The sequence below is a fragment of the Electrophorus electricus genome, chromosome 8 (genome assembly GCF_041902795.1).
Source record: "Electrophorus electricus isolate QZ-2024a chromosome 8, ASM4190279v1, whole genome shotgun sequence".
Taxonomy (NCBI): domain Eukaryota; kingdom Metazoa; phylum Chordata; class Actinopteri; order Gymnotiformes; family Gymnotidae; genus Electrophorus; species Electrophorus electricus.
In genome coordinates, this window is record NC_137504.1 from 4,947,896 (window position 1) to 4,959,784 (window position 11,889).

At 42.0% G+C, this 11,889-nt stretch overlaps 1 protein-coding gene and 1 long non-coding RNA gene across 7 annotated transcripts in view; one reads left to right on the top strand and one right to left on the bottom strand.

Moving 5' to 3' along the window:
- sfswap (splicing factor SWAP) overlaps window positions 1-10,614 on the top strand; it is a 95,917-nt gene extending 85,303 nt beyond the window's left edge. Inside the window, exon 19 of one of the 2 annotated variants that reach the window (XM_081719034.1) lies at window positions 10,462-10,614. In XM_081719034.1, the coding sequence (XP_081575160.1) occupies window positions 10,462-10,539 (78 nt within the window). In that variant the 3' untranslated portion in view covers window positions 10,540-10,614. The remainder of the gene's footprint in view (window positions 1-10,461) is intronic. The other variant, XM_081719033.1, reaches the window with a different exon arrangement.
- Window positions 1-11,889, bottom strand: part of LOC118241553 (uncharacterized) — a 39,419-nt gene that overhangs the window by 15,343 nt on the left and 12,187 nt on the right. The window lies entirely within an intron of this gene.

The following is an 11,889-nucleotide window of genomic DNA, read 5'->3' on the forward strand; positions in this document are numbered from 1 at the left end:
GCCACCTAAAGAACTCAGGGCATGATTAAGGCAGAGAGGGGCCGAAGCCCATAATTTCCTCCCTCCTTCGGTCTGTTCGCGCCGCCATAGACCGAGGCTCAGTAATCAAGGAAAAAAGCCCCTGAGCTGGCTTCCAGCACTGATCCAGGGGATAATTAATGGAGTGCTTTGAAAGGTTTACGCAGCCCGTCCGCTGGGATCCATAAATCAGGACCCCACTCTCTCTCGTCTGTTCTCCTGTAGCGGCAGCGTCTGGATGGGTGTGGTAATCCAGGCATGCCCTAGACTTTGTCAGTCATCCCTCTGGGGTTGGGACTGTGTCACATTTGAGCCCGGGCCTATTAGACAAATGGATTTGGGGATAGAGAGGAGGGCAAGAAGGCATGAGGCAAAAGAGGTTTATAGGAGGAGTGGGAGGAGCCAGTGAGGACAGTAATGCTTCATCACGCTTCCATTACTCAGCCAAGTATCAAAGACTCCTTTGCACAGCAGAGGGTTGGGAAGGAAATACAGCGACTGGACAGTCACATTGAGTCACAGCGTTGCAGAAGAAAGATAATCCAGTTAAAATGAGAAATGTGAATGTCAGTGAGTCCCCATTTGTCTGCATTAATCCTTATGAAGATTTGTGCACACTAATGGTTAAAGTGATTAGAATTGATATTGTTCCTGCTCCAGTAAGCCCCCAGATGCACTCGAGATATTGACAGAATATTTTGTCACGCTGCTAAGCCAACCACCTTTTCATCTGCAGCAGTGGTGGTGAGTTTGTAAGTATAATCGTGCACTTCAGAGAAGGAGCCTGATGGAGTCTGACGGTGTAGTTCACCAGTGTTTCACCGCGTTTGGCCTTTCTTCAGGTTTTCCACATATCCAGGAGGCGTGGCATGCTGACAGCGTGCCTCTCACAAAGGGGACTCCCAGCCTGTCAGCTCAGCAAATCACACACATTAAGAAGCCTACCAGTGTAACACCAGCACAGTGATACCGGGCCATCCATCTACTGCTTCTTTCAAACATCTCAGGGAGTCACGCATGCAGTGCTTGCAAGGAGTGAAAAACAGCGACATAATCCCACGTGCACGGCACGATTTAATGACTCCAGACGACACTGTGTTGCCTGCCTGTGGGCGCCGCTTTGTGTGAAGTTACCACCGGGGTCCCTAAATTGTGGGTGCTGTGCCTGACAGTGCGAGTGATTAAATCAGGGGTCTGATTCGCAGTGCTATTTATCTCTCAGCTGTAGCCCTGCGAAGGCACTAAAAGCTATGGTTAGAGTTGGCAGTAAATCTGACCCACTCAAATTCTGGCTTGCCGCAAGGTATCATTCTAATTATAAAAGTGCACAACGCTGCTGTTGTCTTACGGGGAAATGTGCAGTCATTGTAGCAACTTCAAATTCTGATAAATGATTTTGGCAGGTGCCAAGGCTACTAATACTGGACAAAGAAGTGCTCTGCATGAGAGCAAATCATCTTGTCCACTTTGCTTCGCTCATTTACCCTCCACATATTTTTCCCAGAATCTCTCCCCCTCTCTGTCTCTCTCTGTCTCTCTCTCTCTCTCTCTGTCTCTCTCTGTCTCTCTCTCTCTGTCTCTCTCTGTCTCTCTCTCTCTCTGTCTCTCTCTCTCTGTCTCTCTCTGTCTCTCTGTCTCTCTGTCTCTCTCTCTCTCTCTCTCTGTCTCTCTCTCTCTCTCACAGACACTTTTGTTTCAGTGTATAAGTGGACTAAGGCTTCTGTACACTTCAGACTTCCTTTTCTTTTTTTCCATCTGAGCTTTGTTGTGTAAGCGATGTTGCGTAAGGATTTGTGGTGGTACATTGTATCTGTTATTTCTAAAATTTTCTGTGTTACAAAGCTTTGCATCTAAATATTTTTTAAAAAGTTATTAAAACAAAATATGAACTATTTATCCATGTAAATACATGTCCATGGTAGGGGGAAAAAAAGCCCACTATATAAACATTTCAGGCGACCAGCAGATTTGACATTTAAGCGGGGACAAAATTCCTCTCAAACTGATTAAGTAAAATCATGGCATTGATTTTCATCACAGACTTCCACCCTGCAATCCCTCATCCTGCCCTTCCCTGTGGGAGCCCAGATGGAGAAAGAGTCATCACTGAGTGATGGCTTGTGTTTATTGAAAAGAATGGCATGTTCAAATGAGGTCCCTTTCTTATTCTAACAGGACTCCACAGTTCCCAGTGGTTCCATGTGACATGTAACTGTATAGACAGGGCTTAGCACTAACAGCAGAGTTGTAGCCAGCTGTAGATAAGGTGGAAAGAGACCCAGATATACATCCACACAATATCTGCAGTCCAGGGTTGTCTTCAAACATGATGAATTATAGGAGAGCATTGCTTTCAATTGGGGTGCACATTTGTATATTCAGGCATTCACTAAGTGAATCCTGAAAAGGAACTTCACGCGTTTAGGCATGTGGTTCATGCATGTTTATACAGTGATCATTGGTAAGGAACTGAATCCAGACTATGATCTCATTATAAACACAAGAGACTCTAGGCCCATCTGAATGACCCAGATTTAACTGGATGGAAATTCAGCCCATTCATATGTGCCAGGCTCTGTTGTATACTTCCAATACGACTCTCTGTCCACTGTGTCTACAGTATCTCAAAAGGACAAGTCATGTGACATTCTAATTGTTTAGTTAAACAAATTGCCCATGTGTAGGGCCAGGAGCTTTTGATGTGCCAGTGTCAGGCGCTCAGAGCAGACTGGTGGAACCTGTCCCTGTAGGAGCTGTTCTCTTCTTATCGGATCATCAGCATATGTAAGCGAGCCTGTGAGATCTGGAGGAGATTTCAACATTCTGCTCATATGGCCAGTTGCCACTAGGCTCACATAGCAACACTGCTATATGTGGGCCAAGTCGCTCATCTAATACATGCAGGCTGGGCTTGGGGTATTACCTGTTTTATTGATTGTAGGGCTTCAAGCTCAGTACACCCCATATCTATTAGCCTGTTTTATGTTTTAGCGAGAACTGTGGTAAGGCACTGATTATGCAAAACTCAGAATTACATAGCAGACAGCCTCTTACCAGCTAAGAACTTGGTTGCTCCTCTATTAAGATTCTCAAACACAAGTGCTGGAGGAGACAGCAGGTCATAATTTAATGTGTTTCTCTGCTCTTATTCCCAATTGAAGTCATCAGCTAATTATCCAGTCTTTCAAGAGATTAGTCAGACATGTTAAAGTGGGGAAACAGTTCACTGTTCAGTGCCATTGCCCTGTAGAACTAAGCAGAAATAGGTATGAACTGGTCACATTTGCTCAGTTGTATCTAGTAATGTGAAATTTTAATCAAGTTTTCTTTTTGAAGTTCATTCATGCCACAACACTTAAATCATAATTTATTAAGCACTTTTTGGCATAGTTCCATTTATTCATTTTATTATTGCTCACACAGTTACTTTAAAATGTAAACAATAATGCCTAAGAAAACTTCTGTTCTTATGCTTTTAGATGGTCTATGTAGCTACAGTGTAGAAGCTACCGTGCAGTGTGGTGCCATAGGTCACCCTGTTTTTGACGTGATCCTCCTTCTTCTTACTCACATCTTTACTTGAGTAAAAAGTTACTTGAGTAAAAAGTTATTTTACTTACATAAGTATGATTTTGCCGACTCTAGCTACCTCTGGGATTGGAGCATAAGACTTCTGCTGCACAGACACTATAAATTATGTTTTTCAGATGTAATGTGTAAATGAATTATTGAAAGCTGTTTAATCAGGGACCCCGGGGGGGGGTTAAGAAGCTGATTGTGTACCCTCACCACCCTGATTTTTAGAACCATGTACCTTGCGCCTGCACTGTATTTGGTGCACCTATTTTAGAGATGTATTTTATAGGTGTAGCTATGGACTCTAGCCACTCTGCTGGCATGCACAATTTATCTACTGCCTCTACCCGTTTCAGCTCTGGACATTTTCTGACCACAGGACCTGTAGATGAAATGTCACTGGGAGGCTCATTTCCAGCACTGCATTAACACTGACATGGTTTCTAATAAAGTGGATTTTGAGTGTATATCACTCTTCCCAATAAATATGAAGAGTGCGAGCCAAGCTGCTCCTATTCTCTGGAAGGTTTTTGTTCAAGGTGTTTAATGCTCATGGGTCTTGCAGGTAATTATTGTATCTCATAATTGAAAGTGCATCAGAAGCAGACTGGTCATTTGTTTTTGCCACTTTCAAAAGTTGAAGCATAGGCTCAGAAATGTTCAGCAGATGACGTTGCGCTCCACTTGATAATTTCACCAGGGAGACCTCAAATTAATTAAAACCATTAGGAAATGCACTTTTAATTAGATGGCCAGACTGAGCAGTGATCTAAAACCGAGTTCTAGCCACTAGTTTATTACAGCAAATAATTGTCATTCATGAGGAACCACAGGCAACAGCAGGCCTGCTATGATGACAGCCAGGGGCAAATAGGCCACTGCAGAAAATAAAGGTGAGACCACAAGTGTGAGAACAGCATCGTCCAGCTCAGAGCTCCATGATCTAGCCTGTGGAGGGTGCTGTTTTGCTGTTTTGACCCGCCCAGTCTGCACCAAGCCCCTCACCCTCATGCCCAGTTCCACAGTATCTATACCACTAAACAGGTAACAGACCTTAAAAAAGAAAAACGAACTCTTTTTAAAGTGGTAACAGACGTTTACAAGTTTTGCACTGCCTTCCAGTAGCAGGTTGATGGCAGAGGCATTCAGAGGAAAAGGCCATTTGGGAGAGAGAATAATGGTAGGAATCGATGGAATTTGTCCTCAATCCAGCCTCACACTTGGTGCCAAAACCCAGAGTGTTGACATAATTAGACTTCTTTTTTTAACCATACCTCCGGCCTAAAAACTCTAGCAGTCTATGGAGACTTTATGCCAGTAATTAGCTGAGTAACTAAAAAGCTATTAACTCTGCAAGCAAGTTTTTTTTTCTTCCTTCCCAGTGTTAGAGTCTAAAATTATCCTGTCTTAATTGGCCTCAGTGGTATGGGCCACGGCCTCATTTCTACCCCTTGCCATGATGTAAGCTAAGATACCAGTAATTGTCTGGTTCTGACTCTCCCATAATTCAGTGAGTTGTAAGTAAGCTGTCAATACGATATGTGCTGCAGCACTGCTTACACTTGATTTACTGACACAGGCAAACAGCAAAGAGAATTCTGAAGACCAGGCACCAAAGATGACTTTCACTCTAACCCTGAAAGTTTAAATGTTATTGCAAAAAAAGGGAATAGAGGATATTTTTATGTGTCTTGTGTGTTCATATATTCATGTGCGCACAGGCAGAATTTATCTTCTTTCTAAACCAAGTTTTTAAATTTTCCTTTCATGCCAATCGAATGCTGAAGTAAAACTTGTTTGTACCATCCTTCTTAGACGCTGCATGTCCTGCACTGCTGATAAATTCTTATAATGATTGTGGGATGTGGTGTGTGGGTGGGGACTTTGGCATCAATTCCCAAGATGCATTCGTTTCCCCCATCCCTTGTGGCAAGGCTGTTTGTTATCTGTCAAGCCACTAACTCCCTATTTCTCTTCTGTAGACCCCAAGCAATGCTAAACAGCAGACGTGCACAAACATATGCGAACAGAGGTGCACATACACTAAAAAATAAAAACTCTCATAGTTCCCTCCATACAGAAATGGCATCAGAAGGCAATCTGTTCTGTACACAAACTTCTGCTGCTAGGAGATGCCCATGAGTAATTACAACATGCACCCACAATATGCTCCAAGTGACAGACACATATGGGTGTCGCGCGTTGCAGAGTTTCAAGCTTCCAATCTCCAAGATGGGTTGGAAGGATGTCCCAGCCAAGGGAAGATAATATATTGGACTGGGTCTGCAAAGGCCAGTGTTAGAAAGGCTTCATCTGGCACATCTGAATCCGTGACCCGCCACACCGCTGTTTTTAATTTCCCCAAGCCAGATCAGCATCTCATCAAATAGACGTGATGAGAGGCACTAATGTTATCTCAGTCAGTGCAGATAACCTATCAGATCTCGTAATGTAAGATCCTCTTAAGAAAAGCTGGAGATTTCATCAGACAACAAATCATTTTATGGCCGCTTGTGGTCATTATTTTCAGTGCTGCAAGCATAAGTGTTTTGGTGCAAATAGTTTGTCTCTAGTTTTCAGGCTAAACACTTTCTTCATTAAATCACTAATCATTTATTAATAAATCACTCATTTTATTAGAAACACTTACCCTGCTCCTACACTTACTGGCTAATTTTATTAGACACACCCGATGGGTGAAACAATTACATGTACAATTACAGGATCCACAGGACCACCACTGTCTATTGAATGGCTGTCCATTCTAACAGCATTAACACTGAGATGAAAGGTATGAATATGGTTGTGAAACCATCTAGTACTGCAGCGTGCTTGGGTTTTCACATGTGACAGAAGAGTTCCCATGATGAAGGCCCAGAGCATGGCCAGTGTTGACGCTCTGCCCACACTAGTCTGGCAAAACGAGTCTTGAGAATGGCTGATACAAACTGGGCAACAGATCAGCTACAGTCTCTTACTGTACACATACACTGTGTTTCCAATAAGGTGCAGCTTCTAATAAATCCCCTGGTGAGTTTAAATCATTTTTAAGTTATTGTAAGTTATCTTTAAAACGAGGGGAAAAAATTGTTACACTTCAGTGCCACTGCATTCATCAGTGTTAATTTGCACTTCATTTGTCATAAGGTTAATTTAATTAATTAGCAAAATCACAAAGTGGTTTTGTTAGTGGTTGGAGGTTTGTTAATGTTTTGTATGACAACAGTTTGAAGCTTTGTGTTGCATTAATCAGTTCATTCATTGAGGTCTCCTTCAATTTAGCTGGAGTAACGCATTGGAGGCTTGACTGATTGATCCATTGATTGATTGTCAACACATTTACACATTTTGATGTGCATTCCTGACTACATTGCTTTGAGCAAATATGTGATACACAGAGCAGTCACAATTTATACGATACAGTCCTGAACACAGCACAATTTACCATCTTGATCTGCTTCTGTACAGAAGGCAGAAGTAGTTTGAATGTAGTGTGTGTGTGTGTGTGTGTGTGTGTGTGTGTGTGTGTGTGTGTGTGTGTGTGTGCGTGTGTGTGTGTGTGTGTTGTAATGAATGCTGTATGAATGATTTGTGTTTGTGCACATGCTTGTCCATGATCATTGTTTCACTCATCCACTGAAGCAGTACCTGAGTCTGAAATACAGAGGTGCAGATTCTGATGTTTTCACAGAAAATGGTTTGCAGATCAGACTGCATATACAGTTCTAAATATGCCGCCGGATGTGGAGGCTTGTCATTAACTCAAAAGCAGGTAATGTTAAGAGTTGACCTGATGCGTGACTGTCCTGTCTCAAACTTTGGCCAAATGGAGGTTATCAACACAGCTATAAGCCATAACGTGAAACTGTTTAAGCAGCGATCATGCAGTCATTTTCAGTGGCAGCTCCACTGCTCTGAACCAGGGTTCTGAAGGCCCCTTGTTTTACTATCTGGTCCTTTGGTATTATCTGCTGGGCATGTTATCAGAGGCAGGTTAAAGGGTGACTTTGAGGAGAATTGGAGGCGTGTACACTACAGCCATAAATCAGGAGGTGTCGTGTTGCAAACTATCCCCCTGGCCTAACCTCACTTCCACACACAGACATGTCCAATCCAATCTGCTTCATCCTGACACATTTTTTACTCTCTTTCTGTAATGTCAATATACAAAATTCTCATGTAAGAACACCGAAGAGCTTTGAAAAACAAAGCAGTTAAGCGCTCCATACACAAAGTATACGAACAGATCTTGCCCTGTCTCCCCCTAAAAAAATCTTTCTTGTTTACTCTCAGCTGTAATTACTGTCGGTGCATTGTTTATGAATCAATACTTAACATTATTAGACTTTCCATCTATTAAGCATTCCATCCATTTTATTACATTATAACTTCTGAACTGCATTTATATAATATTTATAGTGGCCACCAGTGGTCAGCAGGGCTGGGTGGAAGTAGGATGAAATCCCCTCTGGGTCGATTCTAGTGTGCACACTAACAGTTCAAGATCATGGCTGCAGCTCGACGGACTGACCTTTGACCACGAAGCCTTTCCTGAATCACTCCTGCCACACATACTTGAGGAGTGCAGGATCTTGCTGTAGTGTCTGTGGAGCTGTAACCATGTGGATAATCTAAAAGTAACCTTGACCTCTTCATAACAAGAGGCACTTTTCAGACCGCCACAGCATGTACAAAAATCCCAGAGACAGCGACTGGGAGCCAGGTGCTTTGAGAAAAAAAGTGTTCTGTCCACTGAATGAAAAGTATAGAGAGACGTTTTTTAGCAGAGAGAAGCCAGTGTAGTAGTTTTGATGCTTGCATAACTGAAGTAGCTTTTTTCTTCTTCTTGCATCTTCCAGGATTTAATATTAGTTGAAGTCTGAGTAAAGAGAGACTCAAACATGAACTCATGCCGTTATTATTTCTTATCAGTTTTCGAAATGACCGTGGCAATGTCTTGCTTTCGTTATGCCATGTTTTGATTGAATTTTCGCATCATCAAATGCTCCTGTTGTGTACACCTCGATTCATTTTCACAAACAAGTGTATGGCCTGAGACATGGAGTTAGACCAGAGAGTTTAATTAATGCCTGGTTGACATTTCTGCCTGCTTTTCAGTAGTCTGCTCCTGGCTGAGGGGAATTCTCCATATAGGGCGGCTGCTATAGATGGTTGGGAAAAATACACAGCATGTTAAACAAAACCCAGAAAACACACACACACACACACACACACATATAGACACATACACACACACACACACACACACACACCGTTTAGAATAAGCGACCAGAGTTTGAATTATAGATTAGGGCTTAAGCAGGTCCGGAAATAAGCACGTAAGACAAATTCAAAAGAGTTTCTCCAGAGGCAGAGTGAAGCAGTTTTAAGAGGAAGAGACTGCTGTGTCATTGATTTTGTTGGTTTTAATATGTGAGGTGTGGACACTTTCATGACAGCTCCTACAGTTCTGAGTCAGCAGTTTAAATGGCAATTAATGTGTGATCTTAATATTCTTATATTTTTACTAGTATTTCTTACTCATGCATGGGATTATATTAAAAAAACATTCTCTTTCCCCCTCCTCGTTGCCAAATTACTAAGATGTTACCATCAGCACTTAACATTAAAGTGTTCCAGCAACGTCTCTGACTCCTTTTCAAAGCCAGAAAAAGTACATGCTCAGTATAGTAATTTACTATAGCCTTTATTCCTAATTTAGCAATAGTAACATCACACCTGTCTTACCTGTCGAGGCTGCAGATGTGTGGCAGCGCTGGGCCAAGCTCTGCATGAGACCCGACATTTACTCTTTTCCATTCCACCCCATGCAGCCTTTAGCTGTTGCTCTTCTGGATTCATTTAACCTTGTTAGCAGCTGCCAAGAATCGAGCACTACTGAAATGATTGGTGCTTTATTTTAGCTTTTCACTATCCAGAGCCAGTCCCAATGGAAGGGGTGATTGATAGTGGTTTGAACCATCATAAACCATTTATGTATTGAGCAAACTTGGGAATCAGAACTTGTGGGTGCTGGAGGGCTCCCATGAACCGGAGCTGTAACAGAACTTCATTATCCAGTTTCAACACCTTCCCAAGTATAATGTCATTAGTCATTTGTCTTTCTCTGTGTACATCAACAAAGTTTACAGTAATTTCACTATTTCAAAGAAAGCAAGAAAGATGCTAGACTGCTCACTGGTGAGCACTCTGTATTTCCTAAATTGTAATGGTCATGCCTTTGAAAAAGGGCTATAATTCTCCATGATGTCTTTTGAAATGTCACAGTGATGAGGAGTAGAAAACAAAACATCTCAGTATTTTAGTGGCATACAAAGTCTTTTTAGTTGAAGGACTTTGCTCCTGGCAATATATGTATATTTAATTGGGACTCAGTTCACTCCCACTGGATACTCAACTGTACATTCTGAACCTCTTGGTCTTTATCATCAAAAAGGTCTAACAACTATCAGTAGAGTGCTAAATACCTGAACCTTTTAAGACATTATTCTTTATATTCCTTTCTTTGGTAGAGTTAACTTAACCAGTCACCATTTTTCTCAGTTCATAGATGTCAACACTTTTGAATGTATAAAGTGTTGAGAATGCCTGTGACCCTTCATGTTGTGTGTGTGTGTGTGTGTGTGTGTGTGTGTGTGTGTGTGTGTGTGTGTGTGTGTGTGTGTGTGTGTGTGTGTGTGTGTGCATGCGCACACATGCACATAAATGCTAGTTGCAGATAACCTGTAGGCTGTAAGTAAACAGGTCCAGAAAGCCAAAATGGTCAGCCAAACTTAAAGCTTAAGTGCCAGAGATTTAGCATGGATTTATTCACATTATTCATAAAATATCATCTCTCTCTTTTAGGAACAAGGCAAAACAGTTGCCCTGAATTTTAATAGTGCTCCGAGACAGCAGGAAATGGAAAGGGTTCCCTCAGAATAGAAGAAACAGTGAATCCCATCATTCTGCTTTGCATTGCAAGACTAGAGGACCTAATCAATTGCTCCTGAATATTCACCTCATGATGTTGCTCCAGCCAGCAGTAAGATGGGTATGTTCTGACAATTTAGCACATTGATAAGATGCTTTTAGAAGTGAGAGTTAACATAAAATTTTCCACAGTTCAGAAACACCATCATTAATAATGATTAATTATTCGTTATTCTCACTTGACGGTCATGCAAAATCAGATATATAATCTTCTCTGTTCCCTTTGCTGTAAAGAGACCTAAGATGAAAGTTTGCATAGACATTCAGACTTTCTGTGAAAGGATGATGTTGACCAGATTCATTCCCATTAATGCGGCTTACCCTGCTGTGCTTGCAGAGCAGCTCTCGAAACTGTATACTTAGCTGGCATCTAATTGGTGTCTGAGTACATCAAATATGTATATGAATATGAATGATGGAGAAGCTTGGGAAAGGGGTATAATCAGTTTGAATTAGGGCTCCAAAAATCAAAATAATGTTTCTGCATTTTCACGACAGACGCTTTTGCCGTGGATGAGCATGCGGTGACAACCCTCGCCGGCCACGTGGCAAGCTGTCCGACAGCAGTAACCTCGCTTACGCCCCTGCGCTACCACTTCCGCTGTCCGTCAGCCTTAAGCCCACTGTTAGACGCCCATTCATCTCTTCCCTTCTCCATCCTGCATCCAACAACACCAGCAGCAGCATACATCCCCCCCCCCGATCTTCATCATATGTAGTTTGAAGTCGTAGCTTAGTTCTGTCACCCCTCCGTTGTCTGGGTGTAATTTCGCACCCGGTGGCATCAGGTGGTCATTTTTCATCAGCTGCCACGACCGTTCCTGATTCAGTCCTCACAGGTGGGAGTTAATTCTGTCATTGCATACGCAAGATAAGCATCTCTACAGCTGAGTAATATAACAGTTCTGAATGTTTCAACCACTCATGTCTTGAAAAATGCGAAACAGTTGCAACCTCAAAATCTCTACAAATCTCACATATTGATTTGTTGTCTTTGCATCCTGTTAAATTATTACATTTTCTCTATGTTTTACGGTACATTTACAGAAATAATCATTCAAACACTGCTTGATTGCTTCTTGTTCAGTCATAAGGCTTGATGATCTGGACAGGAAGTGAATGTGTAGCTGCATAGTGAACATGCATGATCCAAAAATGTTCTCTGAAATTCAAAATGTGAAGCTTTTATATTATGCCAAATTAACAGCGACTGACACTGGTGCAGTGGATTGATGAGGGTTAGGAGAAAACCTGTGACAGTCTTATATTACTGATAGACCAGGAAGGAATAAACTGCAGCTT